This window comes from Buteo buteo, chromosome Z (assembly GCF_964188355.1).
Source record: "Buteo buteo chromosome Z, bButBut1.hap1.1, whole genome shotgun sequence".
Classification (NCBI taxonomy): domain Eukaryota; kingdom Metazoa; phylum Chordata; class Aves; order Accipitriformes; family Accipitridae; genus Buteo; species Buteo buteo.
This window is the reverse complement of record NC_134204.1, coordinates 29,083,792-29,111,761: the sequence shown is the minus strand read 5'-3', so window position 1 is coordinate 29,111,761 and position 27,970 is coordinate 29,083,792. Positions and strand designations below refer to the sequence as shown.

The following is a 27,970-nucleotide window of genomic DNA, read 5'->3' as shown; positions in this document are numbered from 1 at the left end:
CTGCTTCCAGCATCAGTGGTAGATGGTGCATAAGAAATATACACAGTCAAATTACCTGTGTACAGAAGAACAATATCTTATATTCAGTAGTACTTCTGTAATTTTTATTACAAATCATGCACAATAGCCATAACTGGAACAAAGACCCTTGTGCACAGCCAGTTATAAAATATAATTATTACCAAAATGTTCACTAAATAATTTTACAAACAGAAGTGCAAACAGTAAACAGACATTGCCTTATTTGAAGTGCAGCTGTGGAGCAAAATGTGTGATGACTTTATTAACAGCACCCGGAAAATTATCACAAAAGCTAGCAAATATGTTAGCCAGGGAGACACTAAGCAGGTGGAAAACAAACTACTTCTGGGTAGGAATTCAGTTGTGACACACAAACTATTCTGCAAGTTGTCAAGAGATGCTTTGTGGACAGGACCTTGGTTTTATGTCTAGCTGAGTCACCACAGCTCCAAATGTGTCCTGACATCTACAAAGAGATGTGATGAGTCCCTGAAGGATCTAGCCATCCTTTGAACATTTCCCATCAAGGACTGGAAGGCAGAATAGTAACCTTGATTCTGCCACTGTTTTGCAAAGATGGTTTGTCTAGGCCTGCCTCAACTCTGAAGAGGGAAAAAAGGGAGAGAGAGTTGAGGGGAGGACAAATGCCTAACTCTTCACACTGAGGGTGCACTGAGGAACCCAGAGGTCCATTAAGAAACAAAGTACTCTTGCTATTAGTGTCCCAGCCATCAGCTTAAGAGGTCTGATGTCATAGCCACAGGCTCAGTGTGGCCATTTCAAATCCCAGTCCTCCACCCACTGCCCCACTCCCCAGGGAATAGTTTTTTTTTTGCCAGAAATGTTTTTCAGTATTCAGAGGCAATGATGTATATCGTTTGGAGTAACGGGCATGGATGACGGTGCTATTTGGAAGTAGGGGAGAACAAATGGGATTAAGTGACACTTGAGGCTGTTATGAGGAGCAGGACTGAATGCTGCCTTTATAGCAGGAGTGGCCAGCGTGGTTAGTTGTGGTAAAGATGGGAGAGTGCTCTTCATTCTGCTCCCCACAGAAGATCTGCCTGCTTGCAGACATGCTAGTGCAGTAGGAACAACTTGCAGAAGTGCTGTCATGCCACAATGAAGCATATAAACTGATGTTGTGTTGTGTTTGACCATTGTTATGGACAACATCCACAGAGTTTGCATAGGGATGTTGCAGCTTCTCTCTGACTTTGCTGCCTTTTTTATTTCCCTCTAGAATCTTGATTTATAACACTGCCTGCAGTTACTCCGTTATATCTGACACTAACCTCCAAAGTAAGTTTTCAAATTCTGGATCAGTGCAAAGTGAGAAATGACCTAAAGGACATGGGAATAGGGCTGAGATAGTATCAATCTGTGATCTGCAAATCAAACTTTCAGCTAGGAAATGCAGAATTCTATAGCCCATTAAACATTTGGTAGAGCGGCATAAAATATTTGGGGGAAGAAAAGAGGAAGAGTTATTAAGACTCAGGTTTTTTTCTATTGCACTGTTTTTGGAATCATTTTTTAATGTGTTTAAGCTGGGCAGCAGAGGCTACCTATTGAAAACTAGGTTCTCACCATCTGTAGAAGTTTCCTTCTTAAATTACAGGGTTTGACATATAAATACTGTTGATCTCACCTGAAATGGTATTTGGCATTAGAGACTGTGCAATCTTACCAAGTTTTCCATGTTTCAGTACTTCAGCAGCTGAGTCAGATTAATAAAAGACATTTGTTTTCTATGCAGAACTTCAATTTATTTTGTAGTTCATTGCTTCCATTGATTCTGTTTGAAATGCAAATAATGGCAGAAACGGTAGGCCAACAGCTGCAGCTGTGAAACATGGTACTCACTCCAAATGTAAATGTGGCACACAGGGACTAACCGCGCCCCCCCCCCCCCCCCCCCCCCGGAGGGGTTTTGTGATGAACAAAGCAAGCAAGTGCTCCCAGGAGCTAGGGAAGTGAGCTGGAAGGACTGCTGAAAGGAAACGAAAAGTGGAATTTTGACCTCTGTCACTAAAAATAAAGATTGAGAAGCTGGTCAAAGATTTTAGTTAAGCATATTTTAATTGAAAATACCCTTTCAATAAAATTCACATTCTGTTAGAATGTCTTTTTTATTTTTCCTTAGATGGATTTTTCAGATAGAAGCTGAAGTCAAATCTTATCTTCCTTTTGCTGCGCCCACAATTTCCAAATTGAACATGGTGTAAAAATTCAGTTCCATTTAAAAAACATTGCCAGAAAAGCATTGTTTTCCTTACAGTGTAAGACTGGCATTATTGGCAACATTCATACAAAAGCTTCCTTTCCCCTTCTATTCACAGAGTGGGGTGAAGGAGGAAGGTCTGCACAGCTGAGGCATGGGCACTTACTCAGGTCATAAGCAGTAGCGACAGCTGTGGCCTGATGTGCTGATACTGTCCACCTCCACTCCCCTGGGGGACCTGCAGCCAGAGGATGTGCTGGACATCTACATTTCCTCAACACACCTAATAGACGCTGGACTCATGGGCAGCAGGTGCTGCTCTTGGGTTACTTGTTTATATTGCATGTTTGTGTCAGTTCACATACTTCTCAAGAGAGTTTTTGTCCCTGAAAATTACAATTAAGACAGAAAGGAGACAAGGGACAAGTGGAGAAAGGGACCAGGGAAGAAAGGATGCAGGTTTTGTAACTAATTAGCACAAACATGTTCAACATTTTGTGATGCTGGTGGTGCAAAGGAAATGAAATTCCACCGTGTAAAGTAGGGGGGGCACCTCAGCCTCATTGTAAGGTAAAAGAGCTGAACCTTCCCTGGGCATCTGGTTTCTTACTGCTTTCCTATTTCCTTCTGAGTCACTAGGAGCTGCAGGTAGCCAGCACTGGATTTGGCCAGTGAAGACAGATCCTTGCAAGTCGCCAGACTGCACCTGAATGGCGGCAATTCCTCTTGACTAGTGTTCAGACCTTGGGTTTATGAACAGAAAAGAGGCAAACACTGGAATTAAGTTGTTCAGAGCCAGAATTAAGATCTTTTGTGATTCAGAAAGGTCTAGAATTTACTGTCATACAAACTGTGAAGATGTACTGCAATCTGTAACTGAAATGAACCTATTATTTAATATATTATCTGCCGCCAAGACAGGTAACGAATATTTTTTTTGAGATTAAAATGACAGAAAGGAGGGCTCTATGGGAACTGTGAGTATGTACGTGGATGTAGAATGGCATATATAGTAAAGTCTGACAATGGTGGGGTGATAAGTGCTGAGATATTTGGAGTGGATAGGGAAAATGTGGGCATATTATTGTTGCCATAGATCAGCTTTCAGAGGAATGAGAATGAAGCACCATCTCACAGATATGTTAATGTATAGGAATGTTAATACATAGAAGTCAAGTTTGGGAAAAGAAATTCTGATATAGGATGGACTGAACTGTATCAGTGTAATTAAAAATTCAAGTCAGACCTACTAATTGATTTTATGCTTGTTCCTTCCGCCAAACATAGTTTGCATACACAACTCATGTGGATTGAAAACTGACACATGTTCTGAATATATAAATGAGCCCTTAATATTTTTAAGACTTGTCTGGTCTGATTTAGTTGAATGTTATAAAGTTTTTCTGAGAGTTTCATGTATTAAATGAACTATTAAAATGCCAGGTGAATTCTCAGTATCCCTAAGCAGATCATGAAAGCACTTTACAGCATTCAATGGAGAGTGGCATGGGACATTTTATAAATATATTGAAATAACAGCAAACATGCTGTGGCTTGATGATACATCTATAAAATATAAGTCCACATGCTTTGACCTGAGGGAAGAGCAGAGATGTGTTTACAGTTGCGTATCAAGATCTAATATTCACTAGCAGAAAATAGATTAAATCTGTATACAATGAGAGCTGTGCCAAAGAACTTGTGTTTTTGTGTTATAGCAACCAAGCCAAGGGCAGTTTGTAAATAAATGTGCCAATTTTCTTGGGATTCTTTGATTATTTTGTTGTTGTTGTTCTTTGGCCTATGAGAGAGAAAATATTTCCCTTCATTGTAACTATCATTATGAGGTTTTTTTTGATGAACATATGAAATATTAGTGTCAGGCTGTAATATTCATACCAGACAATATCTGTGTTTAGAATTTGATTGGTCTCTAGCCCCTGCTTCATTGTTTTCTAAATTAGAAACAAAAGCACATATACCGTCTCACAGTATTTGGGGAAAAACAAGGCAAGGAAGACCTGTTGGAAATGTAGGAATTTTGCTGAGACCTTCAAGCTGGGAAGTAAGGGATGGGACCAGAGACATTGTTTTGAAATCTAAATCTGGTTTATTCCTATCCTGTTAGTGATTACTTAAAGCACTGGAAAGCGTGGCTCAGACCCACCAGTTTTTTTCCTGGAAGTGATGGGGAAGCAAGTTTACACACCTCAGCAAATCTCTCTGATCTTAGCCAAGCTCAGTGCCCATCGTTGCAGAGGATGGGTCCTAAAACTGGGATGCAATCTTCCTGTGGATTCCTGGTGTGAACTACCCTGAGATAGTGATGAAGCCCTCTCATGTCTGGGTGATACCTGCTCTCCTCGAGGGTGACCTTTGTTTCTAAAACGCCCACGCCTTGCAGCTCAGTAGATGGGTCTTCTGGTTCTCTCCTTTAACTGGGTGTATACAAGCAGCTTTAGGATAAGTGCTGAATGTTCCCAGCAGTGCAGTCCTAGTTTTACTTTTTATCTTTCTTAGCTGTATGCAAAGAATAAATAACCTCTGTATGTGAAGATACAATTGCTTGCCCCATGCCTACCAGCAGTCATATCCAGTTTTTCCTTATGCACTCATAAAAAATGAATGAAAATTTGCCCAATGACCTATTAAACATTGAGTAGCAGCATATGGGATTTAGCCCACACTGCTAGGCTTATGTGGGGAAAGCCACTGTAACCAACAGCTCTTTTTATAATCACTGGGTATTTATTTTGTCCAGGTGCTTAAAAATTGTCTATTTCAGTGTTGCTCTGTGCCACTTCTGTTTCAGATGAGGAAGGTACATGGTTCCCAGGACTTGGTGAGGTTTTCATCAGTGTAGGTAGGACTGTGTAGTAATGAGGAGTGTGGGATACAGAGCACATGCTGTGGCACTGTGTGGGCTACAAGTTGAATAAGAGAGTCATTTTAGTATCAGCTGAAAATTAAAAAAAAAAACAAACAAATTGTGCACTGACTGTTCTTTGAAGAGAAGGTCTCCAGAAATTATTGTTAAGAAATGCAGGCAGTATAGAGTGCTCTTTCTCTTAGGTGAAATCTCACCCTTTGTGCGAAGGTGATGTTACCTTGCTTCCTGCCATGTGTGCAGCCCTAGTGCATACTGTTCACCATAAGACAGATGTGGCTGGAGGCACATTCAGTCTGAATTTGTACAGTGCTTGACTGTCCTAATGCTACTTTTGGCTTGAATTTCTTCATTTACCCTGTAGACATCTGTTCTTAGGCAGCACACAACGTTACACCATCATATCTGAACCAGGAAAACGTTTTTCTCCTGACTTTTCCAGAGGTGGTCTTCAAGGTATCTTGGAATGGGCCTCCTTTTGTGCGTGCCTGTCCAAGGGCATGCTTAAAGCTTATGAATATCCTCAGTGAGTCTTGCCAAATGCTATAAAATTCCCACCTTTGCCACTCCAGATGCTGCAGAATTTTGGGGGGGGGGAACCCTACAGGAATTTTTGAGACTAGCTAAATCAAAATGAAGATGTTAGTTATTGATAAATGATTTATACTTACAAAATTTCAACAAAACTGTCCTTACTGTGTGTACTGAATTTATCACACTCCCTCATTCTCATCTATGTAAGAGCTGAGATTTTTCCCCTCTATCTGGATTTTCTGCATATCACCATCTTTTAAGAAACTCCCAAGAGCTGTTTTTTTTCTGGCTCTCATGTTCCCCAATTGTTTTATCTGGGGAAACACAGCATGAAGATAATTTCAACAGTATGACCCTTGGGGCTACAGTAAGAACCTCCAGACTTGAGGACTCCTGGAACATGTTTCCAGGGGCAATCAGTGCACAGAGATAAAGGCAAAGCCTAGAGCCTGCTGGGGAGAGGGGCCAGAGACTTGGAGGGACCATCTTTATAAATGAGGAAGTGGGCTGGCTCTCTTTAAAAATCTGAACTGTTCTAGATCCCTTGATTTAAACAGAAATTTACATCTCTAGGATCCACCCAGTATTGCTCAAGAGCTACCACTTCAATAAATTATAAGTGTCAATCGTTATGAAATCCCCAGATGGAATACGGATACAACACATCTTTTAAAACATACTACATAAAAGTACTGTACATTTCTTTCTTCAGTGTTTCCATTTTAATTGCAGCTCTCATTTCTCTATGTCAATATCAACACATCAGCTCTATTAATATTCTGCCAACACTTCTCTAGATTTCAGTTTTGACACACTTGCAAGTGCATCTTCTCTATCTTTAAAGTCTCATCTTGGCAATCCATTGCTAGAGGCTACTTTGTGTCAATTGCCAAAAGTAATTGGAAAGATGAAATTTGTTTAAAAAGTCGATGATCACCATTCTTCCTGCTTGTACCCTAAAGCATCGCAACTGGATGCAAGCCGGAGGAATTAATTCTAATACCAAGCCTAGTGTGAATGAGTCTCTTTTTAAGTTTGTTTTTTTGTAAACTTCTAGATTTCAGATACAGAAACAGAGGTTGCAATGGTAAATTTTTTTCACAGCATGATGAAATCTGTGTGATGAAACCAGCTTTAATTATTCAGTTGGTGCCTGCAAACAGTTGCTTAGTGATTGGTGGCCTTTCTGTTCAAATCTGGAGTAAAACTGATTTGTGGGCTAGGTCACTAGCTGGTTTAAGTCAGAATGACTCTGCTGAGTTAATTGGTGTGCACTAAGTCAACCTAGTTAAAAATATCTCTGTATATTTAAGAATCGTATGGATAGCTTCTATAGACAAAACAATGCTGATCGATAAAAGATACATTCATACAGTTTTCAGTGTACTAGTTTCTCTTTTGCACATGTCTTTATTTTCTCTGATTCCTGTCTTGAAGAGTACTTACAATCAGCCTTGCAGCAATTTTACTTTTGGAAAGTACTAGGCGAAGCCGATCATATGGTAACTCAAAAAGACCAGCCTGTGAGAAGTTTGCAGTAAAAAGCATCACAATATGTTCATTCCTAAATAAACACTTTTGTATTTGAATTCATGATTCTTCTTCTTCTTCAAAAAAAAAAAATTTAAGGATTCATGTAGTTAAAAATTAATTAAAAATGCTCTATTGTTTAGTTACAAATACTCAAACTGAAAATAAAAACATGTTGTTCTTAGTGGGAGAGAAAGTGTCAGGAGAAAAGATTCATAGCAGCTTACAGATTAATCTCCTAAGCAGAGACTGGTCTGTGCATGTGTTGTGGAAGCAGCTTTCCAGTTACAGGGCACCAGGTGGTCACCTGTGGTTGATTTAAGAAGCAAACACTGCCACAAATGCTATTAGTAGTGTGTAATGAGATTAACTCCCCATAGTACTTGCAATATCCTTGACTTTTTTTCCTAAAGCAGCACAGGGCTGATCACCACCTCTTAAACAATGAAGAGTTTGATCTTTCATTGTTGTATGCACATAACTCTCATCAGCATTAATAGGAGCTAAGCATGCACATAAAGGGAATAATAGACCTTAAAGTTTAAGGAATCATGGTATGCTAAAGGTTTCCAACAATGTCACAAAGGACCAGGCCAAAATTGTACGACTGTTCCTACTGGGTGACATAAAGTATTTTCAGAGATTTGTATTCTTGAGGCATAAAGGGTGATCAGAGGTTCCAAAATAACAATGAAGATTTAGGAAAAGTAAGAAGGCTTAGCTGCAAGAGACAGAACCTGAGGCAGAGCTCATATTTAATTAAATGTTTTTCCATTCCATGACAGGGTGAGCTTTTGCTTTTTTTCATTTTAAAGTAACTAGTTTTGATGTGCACTGAGCATTGCGGTGGACTTCCTGGGAGTTTGATGGCTCTTTAGTTAGAGATGACACAGTTCTCTGCAGCAGTTCTTGCATATGGAAACTATTACACTAGGTGTGAATTCTGTGCCCTCCTGTAAAAGCTTGCTGTGTCTGTGTAAGCAGAAAGGATCCTCCCATTATGGGTCAGCAAGAGTAGTTAGTCCTCTGCTCCTCAGCTCAGAAACTGCCTCAACTATTTCTACAGGCAACTGCTTCTTAGGAGGAAGACAGGGAGTACAAAAGGGTATCAGAAATGGTAACTCAAACACTTGAAGATTAAAATAGGTCTTTTCAGAACTAGATCTGTTCTTCACTTATTTTTCCATACAGAAGTTGGTGTGCAGAGAGTGTACAGGGCCCATAAAGAATAAATAAATAAAAAAAAGACTGGAGGGACTACTTTATGGCTTGTTTTAATTCCAGAAATGAAAGCCAAAAGAATATTCCCTTTGTCCTAAAACATCTAGCTGGCAGATGTGCCTTCTCATTTTCTTCTTTGTAAAACCTGCAATTAATTAATAGTACTTGCCTGTATTGTATGCAGAGGCAATTGATTTCATATTATATTTGCAATTCGTATAAAATGATCATGGTGGAAAATTGCACATATCCAGTAAAGAATCAGAGGATGAAGGTGTTTCGAGGCTTTCCAGTGAGTCTCTGTCTTGGCAGAGCAAGATCTCTGCCTTCGGGTAGAACAGTTGCTCTGCTCTTTCAGACCAGGAAAGCAGTTGCTGCTAGAATAGGACAGTGAATTCACGTCCAGAAATTGATTAGCAACACTGCTTATCATCATGGCTTTTTTCACTGACTATATATAAAGCAAAATAAAAGCTTTGGGCAAGTTGTCCTATGGAGCTGGAAATCCAGATGGTTGCCAGGGGAAAAGCTTAAGCCTGGTTCTCATTAAAGGCTTACAAACAGACCATCTTGTTAGGTTTTGCAGTGGTTGCAGAGGCTCAGGGATATTCCACAGCTGGTAAATTAGTTTATAATAATAATAATATGTTTATCAGAATGCCAAGTTTCTAAAGCACACAAAACGGTACCCAAGTATTAAAAAATAGAACTTTTCCACTGTACTACAGCTATTATGGTTGTGTGATTTGTTCAGGTAACAGCAACAAAGCTGTGCTGTTACGTGTGAAATAACAACTTTACAGTTCTTCAAAGAGCACCACTAGGTAAATTATGTTTAAGGAGGTATTTTGGCAAAGAACCTGGGATTTTTATTGTACCTAATAAACGTTACAGTACAAGTACAGTACAAGTAGCAAGGGTAGGATATAAACTGTGGTCTGTTTCCCAAGAAAACTTATTGATTGTCAGACTGTAGAAAGATTCAATCATAAATAATTTTATGTACTGCAAAGATAAGTGTCTAATCTGGAGTGCAAGGCTCCCCGCAACAGCCCTTAGTGTTTGTAAAGAGATCTGTCATTCATTACTCATGGGCTACCAAGGCAATGAAATCTTTCTCTGATTTGAACTAGGAGGAAGGATAGAAATTATATATAAACTGAGAAACTTCAAGAATTACATGTCAAAGAAAATGTGCTTGAGGGAAAGAATGGATTCCCCACGTGTGAAACCCTTATAGGTTGTATTGACTTGTCTGACTTTTGACAGAGATGGCAGATGAACTTAAAACAAAGTTGCTTATGCAGTGATGACCCCAAGACCAGAAATATCCCCCAGAGGATTTTAATTGGAGCTTTGGGTTTGGCTTCAGCTGCCATAGTGATGAAAAGCCATTAGTAAGCAGGCTGTGGCAATTTGGAAACATTAACAGAGACCTTCTGAAATTATCAACATTCAGAGTTTTCTCCCTGAAGGGAAGGACTAAAAGACTAAAAATGTGTTCAGGTAGAGATGTCTGGGAAGAGGAGAGGCAGACTTCTGAAATTATTTTTTTCTGAGATACTCGTTTCAGTATTTATCCCTTTGCTGCATATCTTGCATTTACATCAGCTTTTCCCTGATGCTGCTGTGCTCTATTTTTCATATGAAGGTGGGAGTTGCAGTGAAGTGCAAGGAAGCATCTGCACAGTGTGCTGCAGAGAAAAGGAAAAACCTCTGAGCAAACTTCTCTTCCCTGGCAGTCGGGATGGTGAGGGCAGAATAATACAGCCAGGACTGCAGCACAGGGAGGTAAAATAGAAGGACATAAAAAGGAGGTTTTAGCAATGTCAATGTTTGAAAGTAAATAAAGTACATTTAACTGAAGTTGTTTTTTTTTTGAAAAATACAGGAAGGATCTTGGCTACTTGCTTAAATTCCTTTAAGGAGAAACATAATGCTGATGGTCCCTATCTTGTTTTCAACAGCAGATATTTATAATCAAAGAATCTTTTCCATTCGTCATTGAGCTCAGTGGCAAATTTCCTATGGAGTGCACTTGGATTTGAGTAAGACTCTGTGATATTTAATGCAGGTTGGCACAATTGTATTTTGTTATAAGAAGTCATTAAAATAAATCTGATGTTTGTTTTCCATAAAAAACAGCCCTTGGAAAAAGTCCCAACCACTTTTCCTTTGATGCACAAATTTACTTAACTTCTTTAACAGCCCGGTAAATGGTTTTGTCTGTAATGTGAATATACTGGGCACTCGGTATAACAAAAGAACACTTAAGCTTCTAACCAGTCCTGTGAATTATGATATATGGTACTGTTTGATAAACAGTGGAGTGTGAGGTAATGAGCCACAGAGGTATTGAGAGATAAATAGTATTTTTTCCAAATAAGGTTTTATTTGGCTATTTGACAGTTAACACCAAGCTGGGATGTGAAAGAGATTCCTTTGCTGAATAAGTGAGCAAAGTTAAAGTATCACATTGTGGGGACTACTGCACATAAATTATACTGGGAAATGGTCTGCTTGGTTTAGGATTATTTTAGTTTCTGGGTCCGAGATGTTTTCCAGCGGTGAAAGAAGAAATTTCCTTTTCTAGACAGAGAAGGTTGCTTCTGGAAGAGGTCTGATGTTGCACAGCTTGCTTTCTCTTCACTGGTTAGTAATACTCCCAAATGCAGGCTCAGACTAGGACTTTCATTGACCTTCAGGACTGATGAGTCAGCTCTGCATCACTGCAGTCTCCCATCATGGTGCATGTTGGCTGCTAGTTTCTATGCAGTACCGGGGCAATGCACTGTGCAGCTGAAAACTAAAGCTCCAGATCCATGGATCAGTTCTGTGGTGTATCGCAGAGCTGCCCTTGCCATTTACTATGTATTTAAGATTTAAGGGTAGGAGAGAGATTAATGTGAGACAATTTACTAATGTGCTGTTAACAGCTTTTTAAGATTATTACTTGTAATGGAGATGTATAACTCAAGACCACTGCTTACAGAGAATCTCATAATCACCTACCTGCCTGCCTCAAATTTATGAAATACAAAAACTAAGAGAGGAAAAGATTACATTTTTTTGCTTTTGCCTAGATAGTCCTGGACAAATTTCTTACAAATTTTGGTGGGTTTTGGTTTCTGTTTTCTATTGCCATTTGTAGAGTTTCAAGGTCTGCAGTGATAAGATTATTATTTGTTAAATGATGTAGATATCTTAATAGCTAGGCAAGTGGTTTATGGAAGAATTTCAGCTCTGGGAAGTAGTTAAAGGTGACTTAGGGGGTCTATCTGAAAAAAAAATCCATTATGCATAGCTTTTTAAGTTTTCAGTATTTTCTAATGCACAATATAGTGATGTACCTTGCGCAACCAAAAGGATTGTGTAGGTGCAGCACTCTGGTTGGTCAGGTTTCTGTTTCTGTATGACCTTGGAAATTGTTTCCTTATCTCTATTTTATGGGGTTAGAATTCTTTCACATCTATCACATGTGTTTTAAAGATAAAATTCCTTGTGAGAATAGTTGTTCAGAGATCACAGTGTCTCTAGAATTTTAATCTACAAAACCAATATGTGGAAATACTCCTAAACAAGACTAAAAGACACATTTCAAGAAGCCACTCTGAACTGTGAATATTTTGGAGGAAGATCCTAAATTTTGTTTATATGCAGCACTAATAAGTGCTATGTATTGCCTTGAAAATAATGGAAAACCCTACAATTTTTATAAAAAGGCTTTAAGGGCAAAACAATTGAAGATTAAGACATAAAGGTATATATGAAGATTTCCATGTTATAGAATCATAGACTCATAGAATCCTCTTGTCCTATCTCCAGCCACCTGACAGAAGAGACCAGCACCCACCTCACTGCAACCCCCCTTCAGAGCGATAAGGTCTCCCCTCAGACTCCTCTTCTCCAGACTAAACTGCCCCAGTTCCCTCAGCCGCTCCTCCTAAGACTTGTGTTCCAGGCCCCTCACCAACTTGGTTGCCCTTCTCTGGACACGCTCCAGCACCTCCATGTCTTTCCTGCAGTGAGGGGCCCAAAACTGAAGACAGGACTCGAGGTGCAGCCTCACCAGTGCCCAGTACAGGGGGACGATCACCTCCCTGCTCCTGCTGGCCACACCATTTCTGATACAGGCCAGGATGCCGTTGGCCTTCTTGGCCACCTGGGCACACTGCTGGCTCATATTCAGCCGGCTGTCAACCAGCACACCCAGGTCTTTCTCTGCCGGGCAGCTTTCCAGCCACTCTTCCTTCCCAAGCCTGTAGCACTGCATGGGGTTGTTGTGACCCAAGTGCAGGATCCGGCACTTGGCCTTGTTGAACCTCATACAGTTGGCCTTGGCCCATCGATCCAGCCTGTCCAGATCCCTCTGTAGAGCCTCCCTACCCTCCAGCAGATCAGCACTCCCTCCCAACTCGGTGTTGTCCAACCCAACTGTCTGCAAACTTGCTGCGGGTGCACTCGCTCCCCTTGTCCAGATCACTGATAAAGATATTAAAGAGAACTTGCCCCAAAACTGAGCCCTGGGGAACACCACTTGTGACCAGCTGCCAACTGGATTTCACCCCATTCACCACAACCCTCTGGGCTCATCCATCCAGCCAGTTTTTCACCCAGCAAAGAGTACACTTGTCTAAGCCATGAGCCACCAGCTTCTCAAGGAGTGTGCCGTGAGAGACAGTGTCAAAGGCCTTGCTGAAGTCGAGGTAGACAACATCCACAGCCCTCCCCTCATCCACTAGGTGGGTCACCTGGTCATAGAAGGAGATCAGGTTGGTCAAGCAGGACAAGCCTTTCGTAAACCCATCCTGACTGGGCCTGATCCCCTGCTTGTCCTGCATATGTCATGTGAGTGGTCTCAAGATGAACTGTTCCATAATCTTCCCCGGTACCGAGGTCAAGCTGACAGGCCTGTAGTTCCCCAGATCCTCCCTCCGACCCTTCTTGTAAATGGGTGTGTGGTGGTTTAACCCCAGCCAGCAACTAAGCACCACGCAGCTGCTTACCCACTCCCCCCTGACCTAGTGGGATGGGGGAGAAAATCGGGAAAAGAAGTAAAACTCCTGGGTTGAGATAAGAATGGTTTAATAGAACAGAAAAGAAGAAACTAATAATGATAATGATAACACTAATAAAATGACAACAGTAGTAATAAAAGGATTGGAATGCACAAATGATGCGCAGGGCAATTGCTCACCACCCGCTGATTGACACCCCGCTAGTCCCTGAGTGGCAATTCCCCACCCCCACTCCCCCCAGTTTATTTACTAGATGTGATGTGACATGGTATGGAATATACCCCGTTGGCCAGTTTGGGTCAGCTGCCCTGGCTGTGTCCCCTCCCACCTTCTTGTGCCCCTCCAGCTTTCTCGCTGGCTGGGCATGAGAAGCTGAAAAATCCTTGACTTTAGAGTAAACATTACTTAGCAACAACTGAAAACATCAGTGTTATCAATATTCTTCTCATACTGAACTCAAAACATAGCACTGTACCAGCTACTAGGAAGACAGTTAACTCTATCCCAGCTGAAACCAGGACAGGGTGTCACATTGGCAAGCACATTGGCAAGTGCTTATGAGTGCAACAGTCTTCTAGCTGTCTCTGAAACCTCTCATTTCAAGGTTGGAAGGGTGATTCCTGAGTGAGATGGTGACTTCAGGTAAATGAATTGTTGGTGAAAGCCCATGACAGACGCTTGGGATGGGATGGGGTGTTGGCTTCTCAAAGCCACACTGACTATAGCTGTGCTTTCGAACAAGGCAGTTCTCATGACTAGAGACATTGCATGCCCTTCCAGCCATCACTCTTCCCTCTCTTTCTGCCCAGATATTAAACTGCTCTGCTCTCTAAACACTCCTTTTTTTCCATTCCTGTAATTACAGGTGATCATTTCTTGGAGTAGGGTCATAAAGCTGCACTCACCTGTTTGTAAAGCGTAATTCCAGCTATGCCAGTTCAGATTTATGTCCTTTGCTTGCCAACCTGTGATTGAAATTACATTGCTGCCAAATAGTGGTGGAGAGGGCTTCCAGGGTTTGAGCTTTATCCACCATGAGGATTGCAAATGACACAGGCCAACAAAAGAACAGAAATGGGAGGGTTCAGAGATAGCCATGCCTGACCACAGCAACAATTAGGCATCAAATGGGAAAGCAAAGATTGCTGCCAGGGACCCGCTATCTCTACAACAGCTGGTCAGGATATTGGATAGTTCCCCCAGAAATATGAAATCTTAGGGATTGGGAATAATAGGTTATCGTAGGATGGATAAGGAATGTTTGGTTCCCTAATCAAAGAAGGATTCCAATAATTAAAGACAGTCACTCCAAGAAAAGGCTTGTCTTTTTCATGTCAGTGGCAGATTTTAATGCTCAATAGCAATAACTTGTAGCTGAACTCATTGAACAGATTAGTGCTGTTGACTGACTACTGGACATATTTTTTTCTTAAGCAAAGTCAAGGGTGAAACCATTTATCAGGAGTATTGGATTCCACTACTCTTTCAAGTCCAATATATAAACAGGAGGTGTATTCTTGTTCTCTTTGACTCTGATTTTATTGAGGTCTTCAGCAATCTTGGTTTTAAATTTCATTCCTGTCCAGAGTCTCAGTGAAATCGATAATGAAATCCATAGGGTACTTGATTCAGTTTTTGTGGCTTATCCCCTTTTTGGGAGATAAACCCATTTTAGTAGACATTAAAAATATAATATAATACATAAACTTCTATTTTTGTTGTGCTTTAGACTGATTGCTTCAACTTTTTTTTCGGAGTACCTTTTGTAGTACTGCTTTGCTCAGAAAAGATTTTTAATGCTTTACAGTCCTTCATAGAGCCCTGAAATTGTAAACCATCAAGAATTATGTGAAAAATACTGTTTCTGAAGGTGAGGAATGACAGCTGAGGATAATGATTTGCCCCTGACAGTAACAGATGGGAGTGAAAGGGCAGCAGTTTGTTTCCACCTGATAAATGGCTGTATTTTGACAGCAAATTAGATGTCACATGAAATTGGCAAATAGGGCGAGAAATCAATATTTAGTGTGAAAAGTTGATACAATTAGTCTTCTGATCAACAGGGTGTGTGAAAACATGTTTTAATGTCTTGAATTTACTTCAGGAAATTTCAGTGGGAATGAGTCGCAGAGCAGTGAATTCCACTGTGATCACTTGTAGTTCCTGGAGCAGCTCCTAGCACATAAGCCTGGAAGTATTGGAGATTAAAGTTGAAGGCAGAAGATATGAATCCAGCTATGAATATTAGTGCAAACAGGTCAGCTTACTTTCCCTCACTGCTGTTCAAGAGTCCTGAGCAAGGATTGGTGAACTGGGTTTGTGTATAGTAACTGGAGGCTGAATCTTGCAGTTACTGTTCAGGCTCTATCATCACCCTCTCTCTAGCCTTCCGCTTTCAGGGCTCTATTATCACTTGGAAGTATAAACCCAAATGAGATCTGACAGATCTTATCCAAGAACTAAAATGAAATTATATGCAACTAGCCTTATTTCCTTAAATAAACGTGAGCTTAAGAATCCTAAAATATAATATGCTGCAGGACACTGCCTCTCAGGACTTGTAGTTTATAAATTGTTGAAAGTCAGATGTGAGTAGGAAAAATGTTTTAACTATCACCAGGCTGCAGCTGAACCACATGAAATTTGAATATGAATTCCATTTATGCAGGGAGAGGGAGAAGATAAATGTGGATTTATGCTTCCTGCAGAGTCACAACAAGGTTCAGTATTCCAGCAGATCAGATGCAAGGAAGATTAACCTAATTTTGTGGAAACAACACGTAATTCTCTATAAAAAGCATGTAACATTAGATATGAATCTCAACTAACCATTGTGTTTGGAGCAAGCAGGTTTAAAGAATTACAAGGAAAACAGTCACACTTTGCAGTCAGTGTCACTCTTCTAAATCTTTGTCACCATCAGAGGGCTCAGCAATGTTAGTAGAGCTGACTTTTTGTTCACAGCTGTCATGCCAACTCAGCATCCTTGCAGGTGTGGATTTGATTTTCACCTAGAAATGTGTAAAGTACTCCAATATTTGTACAAATATAAGAGTTCTTGCTGGAAAAAATGATTACACTTTCCTTGCACCCAGCTTAAATTTAAGAAGTCATTGGGCTGAATTGAGCCCTGGAGGAAGTGAATCTATTTTCTCTGATGTAAATGGAGTTATGCCCGTCTTATGCACTCCCCATCATGTCACCTGATGGGGACTAACTGATTAGCCTCTACAGCCCTCAGCATCACCTGCAGGGCTTTCAAAGCATGCCTGGAAGGGGCTTTCTGAAGTTCTGCTCTTGTAGTCCAGTGCCTGGACTTTATACAGTCATTTCTCCATCAAGTCTGCAAATCATTTTCTTCTTACTTGCAGATACAGAATTCCAGATTTTTACAACATCAGAATTTGCTTTGGCAACTCTGTAAAAACCCACCACCTTGCTTAATGCTGCACTTACCTATTTCTCCAGCTTGCAGTTTAGGTCAGCAGGAAACTTAATGTGCTCTGAGGGCCTTGTTTCAATGGAGAAGGTGAAGGGGATGGAGTGCTCCATACCACTTACACAAGATTTCTTCAGATAATTGATAATCTGCTGTAAAAGGGGATCTTGATCCTTTCTTCTTGGTCTGGAATCATTGCTGCAATGTACTGCCTCCAGGTTGACAGTGGGAAGGTTTGGGGGCTGGTCACAATTACAGCAGCATTTGACAGTTTATGCCTATTGTTCTTTGTGTTGAAAACAAGGAAAAAGATATTTATTCAGCTAGTATAAGATGTAGCAACCATTAGATGACCAGTCATCCAGAACTCTGACTACTCTGGTGATAACATAGAACAATCATGCTGAACACAAGGTTAACACATCTTTTTTGGAGGACAAATTTGAAGTCGCCACTAGAAAAAGAAGGTGAAACAATGAGCAATTTGAAGTTATTTAAAATGTATGGATTATTGCATTACTGTTGGCTAGGCAAAAAAGCTCCTTTTTTCCAAAGAAATTTATTGCTTTAAATATATCATGTGCAAGGGATATGATAACCTTCCAATAACCTTCATCAGACATGGTAAATCTGAAACAGATGTCATTGAGATGATCCTTGAGCATCAGTTATTGTTTTCCAGCATAGTGACTGACAAACCCCAATACTGTCTTTCTGAGTCTTAGCAGCTTGAAGACCATGCTCCATCTGACCTCTTGTTCAGTGGTGAAGACTTTTGTTGTGTTCCTCAAGCTATTTGTTACTCCTGGTTTTACTCAAGTCATATTTTCTTCTACCAAACTAATTAAATGTAAAACAGTGTCTGATTTGCCCATGCTTTGACCTTTAGTGCTTGGATGCATAGACACGGAGTATAAAACCCCTCCTCTCTTCCCCCACCTTGCTTCCAAGCCACCTATATATTCACATGTACAAAATCCTTAGCTGGTAATATTTTTCAGTCATCTAGCTCTTGCTTATCATGGATGTAAAGGCAATGAGGACTGAAGCTTTTAAGATGTTACTATGTGTGGATATCAATAAACAGAGTATTGTCCTGAGTAGGAATTAAAATATACCAAGCCTTTCCTGCCATCTATACCCAGAAATGTTGAGGAAAAAGGTCGCACATTGCTGCTTCTCAAACACAGCATTGCCCTGTTGGGAAAATGTCTTTTCCTCAGTGATTTTATTTGTCAAAGATGTCTTCTCAGAGTTGAAGAAAGAACTCTAGGAATGGATGTTTTATGGTTCATTTTGGACGGTTTTTCTCCCTTCAATGTCCAGAAATTCCTTCATAAGATAGGGGCAGCTGGGGGGGTGGGGGTGGAGGCTGGGCACTGGAGCTACTTGCAAGTGCAGAGCACTGAACGTTTCCAGCTGCAGAGTTCACTGCCTACTCATGGCTTGTGGGAAGTTTCGTTACCAAGCCTTGCAAGCTATGCCATCTGCTAATGCCACCCAGCACGGTGACTGGTGTAACACAGCAGTCCTGTCTTCTGACAGTGAAACAATACTTTAAAGTTCTTTACAATGAAAAAGAAAAGATGCTTGAAGTTGGCAAAAAGAGTTGTGTTTGAATGCCAGCCCAGGTGTCAAATAGTTATCATCTTCAGGGAGACAGTATTTTCCCTTCACCTTCTCTGCCAAGAATCATCACAGGAAAGATTTCCCAACTTCCTCTAGTGTTTACTTTCTGTGGAAATGGCACTGAAGGGGAGCGAGTGAGTGGTGGTGTCCATTTGGGGTGGCAGGAAGGGCTGATGGGAACCCCTCTATTGAGTAGCTTGCTGCCTACAGCATGCACCCCCATGGGCTGGTGTTATGCAGGCATGCCCAGTAAGAAGTGTGTCAGTAGAGATCCTTGGTTAAACAAGACTTGAAGGAGAGCTGGCCTTCTTTCCCTTGCCATTCATTTATATTTGGTGTTTGCATGAATTTAACATAGTCACTGTTAAAAGTGGGCCCCATGATCATGCTTCTTGGTTGGCCTGAAAAGATCAACTCTGTAAGTTAGAAATCTGTTCAGTCACTTCTCTAGGAAATGTTACTGACACTATCCCCATCTCAATAATCCTGCTATAAATGTCATTCATTGATATTTGACCAAGTAGGGGAGCAATAGGATCCTATGTTCGTAGGAACTGGGATGATGCATGTGGAAATCACCCTTTAAGAAATTGCCACATGCTGTTTGCTTCTCCTCTCTGTTCTGGTTCTGAATCAAACAGCTGCCAAGACTATTCATATCTGGTTTTAATTTGAAGCATTACTTCAAAAAAATCAAGGATGAGCAGACACCTTAGATTTCTTCCAAACATGATTAATATTTATTTCTGAAAGTCTTTAGATAGGACTTGCTTTCCAGAAACTATAGTCCGAAATGGGTGCTTTGAGTCAGATGGACACTATGCATCTTTGTCTAACATTGCATGTGGCTAATTGCATTTCTTTTCTACCTGTGTTTAATGTGTTAATGTCTAATCATATATGAAGCTTAGTCTGGCCTGAAGCAAAGTGTGTGCTCTGTGTCACCAACTGTTGAGTGAGAAATTTCTGTGGCAACTAAAGGATGATGATTTCTTTTGTTTCCTTACCAACAGTAAAGACTAGATTCAATAAACTCTGCCGAATCTCTTAACTTGAGGGAAATCTGCAGAATAACTAAAATATCAGATTGCAGAGCATCTTCTGAGGGAGTCTCTGGTAACAGAGCCATCTGGATATTTTACTGAATGTAGCCTTATATATGCATTCCTGTTAGGCAAGGAAGCAGAGCTATAAAAATAAATTGAGTTACAAAGGGTAATGCCAGAACTGGATGCTGCAGAGGGAGACCTGCGCTCCTCCCCTTTTGTAACATACGGTCTGTCTCCATTCAAAGAAGTATAGCAAAAAGAATAGGTGTTAAGAAAACAGGTTTCTTGAAACAACTTAGATTATTATCCACAAGTGTCTAGGCACTGTCATGCACAAGAGAGTAAACTGCAACACCATCTCACATTTTACTTGAGAACATTATTATTCTTTTTCCTTCTCCTTCACTTTCTATCATTTGATTGTAAGCTCTTACTCTTATAAATGCAGAGCTTCCCCAGAGCAACACCAAAAGACGCAGCACATTGTGAGCTCGGTGGGTGAGGAGGAGGAGAGAGGGCAGGAGGGGTGCAGGCAGGGCAAGGAGGAGGGGGCCATCACTGGCGGAGGCAGGGCTCTCTGCCTGGGTGGGGGGCTGCCCGGGGAAGGGCCAGGGGCAGCGCCAAGACTGATGTGCGAAAGGCTGGCTGCCCACCCTCTCAGACTGCCCCACACCGCCTGGTGCTCTCCCGGATGCAGAGCTCTTTTCAGCGTGGCCCTTCTTGGCCTCGTTATTTTATGTGTCTTTACAGGGGAGCTTTTCTAAGTTGGCAAATGGGTGACTTGTTCTGTGTCCCTTGTACTTCCTTTTAAGTGCAATTAATTCTTTTAATTGATTAATATTGCATAGAGCAGTTTGCTCGGAAGGCACAGGTCTTCTGTTTTTTTGGACCAATTACCAGTCTGGATTTCTGAATGACAATACGGCTGCTAATTAATCTCACTGCAGTTCTCACAGAAAGAGAGCCTGATAAGAACTTGCAATTAACATAAGGGAAAAAAAAAAGTCAAGAGTCCTGTTGTGATTTTCTGGCACCCACTCCAGATGAATATCACTATTAAATACAGAGACAGACTAACTACTAAGCATGAAAGCGAGTGGGCTGCAAGGCTGCTCCAAACACGCCTGGACGTTATTCATTCAGGAGCTAACTGTTATTTGTACGCTTGTTCACTCTTGTTGCCTAATACTGCCTGCTACGTTTTTTGTAAGCAAGAGGAAGATGAAGCAGGGCAGCACAGCAAGTGTCTGACCATCCCCATAGGGAATCTCTCCCAGTGTCCCAATGTTAATCAATATTAGCAGAAGGCTGAAAGGGGAGTGTGGCAGGGTGAGTCCCAGATTTCACCAGGTTCGTCTGGTGTGGCTGGGGACCTGGGGTCTGCGTGGGGTGCTGCCTGGCTTGGGATTGCTCCCACAGTGCGTGACAGGGAGCACGTGATGGTGGTGGTGGTGGGCAGTGGGGTCACCCCTGGGCTCCTTTGCTTGTCTCACAGATTGTGCTTGTTAGCCATGGTGGGCAGCACCGGCATACAGGCAAGTATTCACTTCGCTTCTTGCAGGGGAAGTTTGCAGCCTATGCTGACTTTCCTGCTGCTGCGGCAAAGCTGCTAATAGTTCCTGGAAAAGCTCATTAAAACCACCTGGGCATGTTACAGGGCTGTGTAATCTCAGCTGTATCTGTGGTGTAGATATGTCCATGCAAATAAAGGGCCAGATGCTCAGCTGCTGATGGTTTCTCCAGTCCCTGATCTGCACCAGCTCTGTGAGACCATGGCAAGTTACAGGGACTCCTCTGGCCAGGCAGAAGGGACAGGACCTGGTGCTGTTGCCAGTTTGTTTTCATTACCTTGAATTTTCTAAAGCGGTGTTTCTGACCCAAAGGACCACATGCCATGGGTGTTTCTGAAGAGATGAGCAGTGCAAGCAGTTGCTGTGGCCGGTGTGTGCTGCTCTGGGTGACCAGAGAGCTGTCTCACAGCGGGACGTACAACAAGCTCATGGAAAGTGATGGTTTAAACCATGCTGGTTGAATTTAATTTCTTTTTCTTTTTTTTCTCTCTGTGCTTGCAGGTCAGAAGATTCTTCACCACAGAAGTGATGTCTTAGAAACTGTAGTCCTGATCAATCCCTCAGATGAAGCAGTTAGTACTGAGGTAAGTCAGAAATACTTCACTGGAAGTGTCAAAAAAGCTCCATTAAGTGGACAGGGTGAGAGCAGTAAAGCACATGTAGTTGAGATGATTCTTGAATATAATTTGTTGCCTTCCAGTTTAGTGTCTGACAAACTCCAGTACTATCATTCAGAGTCTTAGCAGACTAAGAGCAGGTCCTAACTGTGGATGAAAGGACATGTTAGGAGCAAACACCATGAAAAACATCAGTCATCTCTTGATTTTCTCCATTTTTTCCCAGACTCCTGACTAAACATCAGAGGCATAGGACAGAAACATACCTCTAATCCCAGCACTCATTTTCTGATAATGCACCAAATTTCCTTCTTGATGAAGTGGAGGCAGCTGTGGTGAAACTGCATCTGCTTTTCTTCTGCTCCTCCATTTTTTGGTAGCTTTGGATGCTTATTTTACACAAGAAAAAAGTGCCTGAAGGTGCCCTGAGACAAATTTAGGTCTTTGAGAAGAATTACCAGCTATGTAGTGGTGACTCTAGGTTGATCCATCTGTCCTTCAAAAGCATGTGGGATGATCAATGGACTCTGGACAGTGCCCCAGAAGAAGACTGCCAATTCCTCATGAACTCACCAGAGTAGAGTCAAAGAACTGAGCATGTAGCTCAAAGACAAAATTGACAAATTTAGCTAGTGAGACCGAAGGTTGAAAAAATAGGGATAATTGCATTGCTAGCCTGTGCTGGGAAGCTCTGACACAGTACCATTTCTGTTGAGAAATGAAGCAGCTCTGCTTGTAGTACATAGTGAAAAATCCATTTTATTACCAGCCTTAAGTGATATTAAACACAAACAGGAGGAAGGACTCTGAAACAGGTGACATTTCTGAAGTTGTAAAAGTTTAAATAACTAAGTCACTTCAGTAAATGGCAGCTCATTCACTAAAAAAATATGCATGAAAATCACTTATAAGGCATTAGAGGTACTTGGTAAGGAGCAAGGGTGTCAGCTGGGTAGCAGCTCTTAGACATTCAGAGTAAAAAGATATAAAGTGAGCGTGTGTGGAGGGGGGGAAGAGCCAAAGGAACTGCCAAAAGTAGGGAAATGCCATTTCTGTTGCTGTTGCTCGTCATACCTTTGATGGATGACCACATGGAAGAACACAGTCTGAGGCCCATTAATGACTTCTGAACCCTGGCTTTACTCCTTTGGCTCTGGAAGATGTTTGGCTAGGTTACTGTTAATTTCCTCTCGCTAGACTGTGGGAGGCAATCTTTACTTCGCTTTCATCTTGGCAAACTGGTCACGGCCAGAAGTTACAAGCTGAGGTTTACCTTGGCTGGCTGAGCAAGACTGACTGGAGACAAGCCAGAAAAAGACAGTAAGAAAGAGGCAGGAGAATTAAATCAGAGGTTGGAATAGATATGCTCTGCCCATTATGGCAAACAGAAAACTTTGTTTCATGTATCAAGAGATTTACAGGTTGCATCTGGAGAAACAGTGATATACCATGGAGCTCTGACTTCACCAGAAGAGGAACTTGAATGTCTCCATTCAGGAAAAACAAAGGAAAAATATATTAAAGGAAATTCCTGCTAATAGCCATAGTGGTGGTAGTCTGGGCATGGTTCTTCCCAAAGCTCCAGTCATGTTCTGTCAAATGCCAAAATACCTCCCAGAAGAGAGAGGCCCAAAGGGAGAAAGGCTGTAGTTTCCCAAAGACAACAAGTTTCTGAAACCCCCATGAACAGTTACTTCCTTCTGAAGAAGACCCCACTTCATTGCTCTAACACTCCTGCAACTGTACCTAAGTCTGGGAAACCACTGCTGATGCTCCTGTCTCTGTTCATATTCCACCTTTACCTCCGTTTTGACTGAGGCTACATCTTGCTACTAGCTTTCTTCAAGCAGTTTGGGAATTTAACCAAGGTTAAAGCTGAACAGAATCATCACCTTGCAGTATTTCTTCTGAAATGGAGTGGTCTTGAAATCAGGAAGCAAACTTCTGGTAGTCCTTTGGGAAGCCTTGGTTATAACCAGACAGAGAATTTATGTGTCTCTTGAAGGTCTTCCATGTGTATCATACATTATGCTCCATAATCTGCAAGCATTTATTTACTTTTTTTTCTTGCCAGAGTTTGCTAGCTCTGCAGAATGTATTTCACCATCAATTAATAAAATAGGTTGAAGGGGAATTATTTGACAGTCACATATCTGTGATTCACAAGTCAGGAAATAATTTTGCTGTTGGAAAACCTGGTGAGTTTACACATAAGTTGGCAAACTGCCTGGCACTGCTGCCAGCAACAAGAGAAAACACAGAAGAGGAAGCCAGTTCTTTTATGGTTTTAATACAGCTAAACCAGACAAGATTACAGAAACACACATCAGACAGCCAGCTGCACTTATCTATATTTTAGTCTGAAATAGAAATAGATACACTCGATCCAGCAGGGATATTGCTGAATTTGTAATTATTTAGTGCAATTAGTGACAGACCAGTATTAGTCCTGCATTTAATTAAAGGAACTTTCTGCTGCTCAGCATCAGGGTCACTTATTTAATAAAATAACAATGAAAATATGGTAGAGTTGGGATCTTCTTTCAGATGCATACTCATCAGTGTCTTTTTTCTACTTGTACTGAAAACTCAAATTGTTCAGGAGAGATTCAGGTTGAGCCTTCCTGGCTCAGCCTCCCTGGTGTAAGTGGGAATTCTTTAGAACAACTGATTGCTTAACAGTCAATATAAAAATTTGAAAGCATAGCTTGCTAGGAGAGCTGAGGTGATTATGTCATCTCCATGGAGATAGAGCTTGGATGCAATATCATGTGGTGTTGTTCCAGATGGACTCTGCTCATTTAGTTTAATACGTAGATAGCCTTGTTCTGGAATCACTATTCTGGTTTAACTTAATCCCTCATTAAACAGAGGAATTAGTGCACTTGAAATTCGTACCTTACCGTAAGCTGAATTGAATTTTCAGTGTTGGACAACACTTTTGAAGTATTTGCAAAAAATTTACTCAACAGTACAGAATCTTACACAGGTTTTGTTTAGTTTTATTCTTAAATTTAAGTTGAATTCAGCCAACAAAAGTATACTGAATATATGGATTTCTCTTAGCATGGGAGTAAATATCCCCCTTGGGGGGAAACAGGAATTATTGGTAGTTGTAGTGAGGGTCAAGTAAAGTAACAAGCATCTACTTTAAAATAGTTAAGAGTTATTTAAAAATGCAGAAGGTTATTTCTCAGTAGTAGACTCATTTGTGCCATCAGTCATCCACTTAGTTTACTTTTATATTGAAATTATATTTATTATTCATTATATATTATCTATATTATTATATTTATATTGAAAAAGGTCTTGGGCTGGCACACTTTAAAAACTTACAGTGTCCACAGTTAGTGACATCATGAGATGTAAACTGTGCATATGAGTGTATCTGAGTGCTTGAAGTTCAAGTTTATGATTATGGTGAAACAGAATTGTCCCTTGACTTTCTAGATGATTCAGTTTAGAACAGAATGACAGTCTAAGTATGACACTTTAATGTGTGATTTGTGGCTGTAACTTTTCAGTCATGTTTTCACAACTGAGAGGCAAGTAATGCTGTACTTTAGGAAAGAGCAGCCTTCCAAAACCTGAGTCTGACACATGCAGTTGTCTCTCATTAGCACATGGAACACAGCTTACCAAGGCTGTCCTGATACAGTGCTGTTAAAATTCACTGAGTTACATAAGGAATATGTTTGTTAATTGAAAATACATTTTTTTTCATTAAAATGTTATTCCGTTCTGCTCCTTGCTCTTTTTTCCATGTCATTAGTTTGGTTTATTCATCAGACCTTCTCTCTAATTGCTTCTTGTCCCTCCTTTTTTTCACTTTTCCACCTTTCTCATTGTCTTTTGTAAACAGCACTATAACTTAATAATGTTTCGTCAGTCCTGGGAGACTCTGGTGCAAAATATGTTTTAAAGTACGAGAGAGAAACTGCACATGCTCAGCAGAATATAGAAACACATGGTAACTCCCATTATTGATACATTTCTCTCCTTCACTCTAGGTGCGCTTAATGATCACAGATGCTGCAAGACACAAGCTCCTTGTACTAACCGGACAGTGCTTTGAAAACACAGGAGAACTCATTCTTCAATCAGGGTCCTTCTCCTTCCAGAACTTCATTGAGATCTTCACAGATCAGGAGGTGTGTTCAGAAAAGTGTCTTCTGTACATTGTCAGGTGATGGAAAGGGTTTCTATAAGGTTGAAAATGGCCCTCTGTGTTGTTAGAGTTAGCATTGGCAGCCTGATGCTGATGCTCTTTACTATTCATTATAGGCTTTCTTTCAAAACATTTATTTAGTTTACTTTAGATTTTATATAAATTGCTTAACAAAAGAATTAAATTTTAATTTGGGGAGTTAAATTGTAACTTCCAGAAACAGAAAATCAAGGAAACTTTTGACAATGGAAGGAGGTAGTGCTGTGTTTAAAATATACAAGTTGTTTATCTAAGGTGCACATACAAAGCAGTCAAATTGAACTTGGCACCAGGTTCTTGCCTGGTGGCAGCTAAGTAATAGGTGACATTAAATAAGACAGAGGCTGTCTGTTGGAGAAGCTGTAGTTTTTTGCACCACCTACCTGCTTGGCTTCTTTATAGTAGTGTTTAAAATCTGGCCAGTGAAATCTGTAAATCTTCTGATTTTTACATACCAAAAAGATAAGTAAGAAGTATACTGGTATTTAATGCCATTTGTTTCATGACTTGTTATTTTGCCGTCTTGCTTAATGTACTGTGTCTGAAAGCTCCCATAGGCCAGGAACCCATAGTAAACAAGCTGTCACACTTAATTTGGCTGCTGTGTAAAGTATATATTTAAATAAACTATATGGCTGCATCCCTAGGAATTTAGTTTCCACAATTAATTAGGAGCATGTCAGTGGAGTGAGATCTGAAACTTCAGCACTGAAAAAGCGAAGTTTGCATGAGCTCCAGCGTGATCTTACTGTGTCCCTTTGGTCCTATTCTCAAAGCCTCTTTGTTCAGCATACGGTTGTAGGGCTGGGGAAAGAGCTGGATTCCTGCTCTCTGAAACACGCATGATGTGTAAAACTCACTGGCAGTTCACAGAGTTACTTTTTTATGACATTGCATACCCAAGCTCCTAGTACCTCTGGCTAATTAGCAACACATAATTACTTTATGACTACATGCAAAACTAGGGCAAATCCTACCATTACTGTTAGGAAGTGAAATTGTTGGCTGGAAAGCAGAAGGGTGGTGTTTGGCCAGGAGTTACAGTCACCAAGGGATTGCCACCGTGGTGGGCGTGCAGGGCATACTCCTGTGGGCTATAAGCAAGGCTCACTTGGCTCGTATCTGCAGCTGGCAGCAGGCTCACCAGCCAGCCAGCATGGCTCTTTGACAGTCTTGGCTTCTAGCTTATTTCTTCTGGAGCCTTGGGCTTCTACAAGATTTCACAAAAGCAAAGAAAGATTGCATTTGCCATAGTGCAGTCTGTGTATGCGACATTTTTTAAAGGTCCCATTACTGCAAGTTTTTAGGTGGGCTACAAATTGGAAAAAAGTTTAGAAAAAAGGGCTAGAAAAAAGTGGTTAGTGGTTTTCTAAGTGGTGATCAGAAGAAAGAATACCTGTTCTGTCCTGACCTTGGTGGACTTGGCAGTGTGAGGTTTATAGTTGGACTCAATGATCTTAAGGGTCTTTTCCAACCTAAGTGATTCTATGATTCTATAAGCATGTAAGGTTTGATGAGTACTGTGTAGAGTTGGTGTTTCTCTGCCAATTTTTACTTCGCTGGACCAAACCTGAACTATGGTCAAGGAATGTGCTTACAAATAAAGAAATACCCTTTGGGGGATACTCTTAGAAAGTCTAATTCAGAAATCCATCTCTAGCATGCAGAACTCCCTGCAGGCAATGCCGAGAAGTGTTTTCAAGGTGTTTTCAACCTCTCCTGTGCCAGAAGATTGAAGATGTCCCATTCCATGCCCTCTGCAACAACAGCTAGCAGAGGAAAACCTTTCTTTTTACCTTTGTGGTCCAGCATAGGAAACAATCTTGTGCTTTCTCTGAGCAGCAAACTTGCTGTTTGCCTTCACTAGCTCTGACACCTTTAAAACTCAAGGATTCCTCAACAGATTTCTCTCAGTACTTGAAAAGATGATCAGCTTCACAGATACATTTCTGTGCTCCCAGAGTGACTGAATCCAGAGAAGAGAAGGAGTAGTTACATCTCTGTGTTATCAAATAGAGTAAGC

At 40.9% G+C, this 27,970-nt stretch overlaps 1 protein-coding gene across 1 annotated transcript in view; it reads left to right on the top strand.

Moving 5' to 3' along the window:
* MAP1B (microtubule associated protein 1B) overlaps positions 1 to 27,970 on the top strand; it is a 74,238-nt gene that overhangs the window by 32,027 nt on the left and 14,241 nt on the right. Inside the window, exons 3-4 of the mRNA XM_075019694.1 lie at positions 21,625 to 21,707; positions 25,751 to 25,891. Coding sequence (XP_074875795.1) covers positions 21,625 to 21,707; positions 25,751 to 25,891 — 224 coding nt within the window. The remainder of the gene's footprint in view (positions 1 to 21,624; positions 21,708 to 25,750; positions 25,892 to 27,970) is intronic.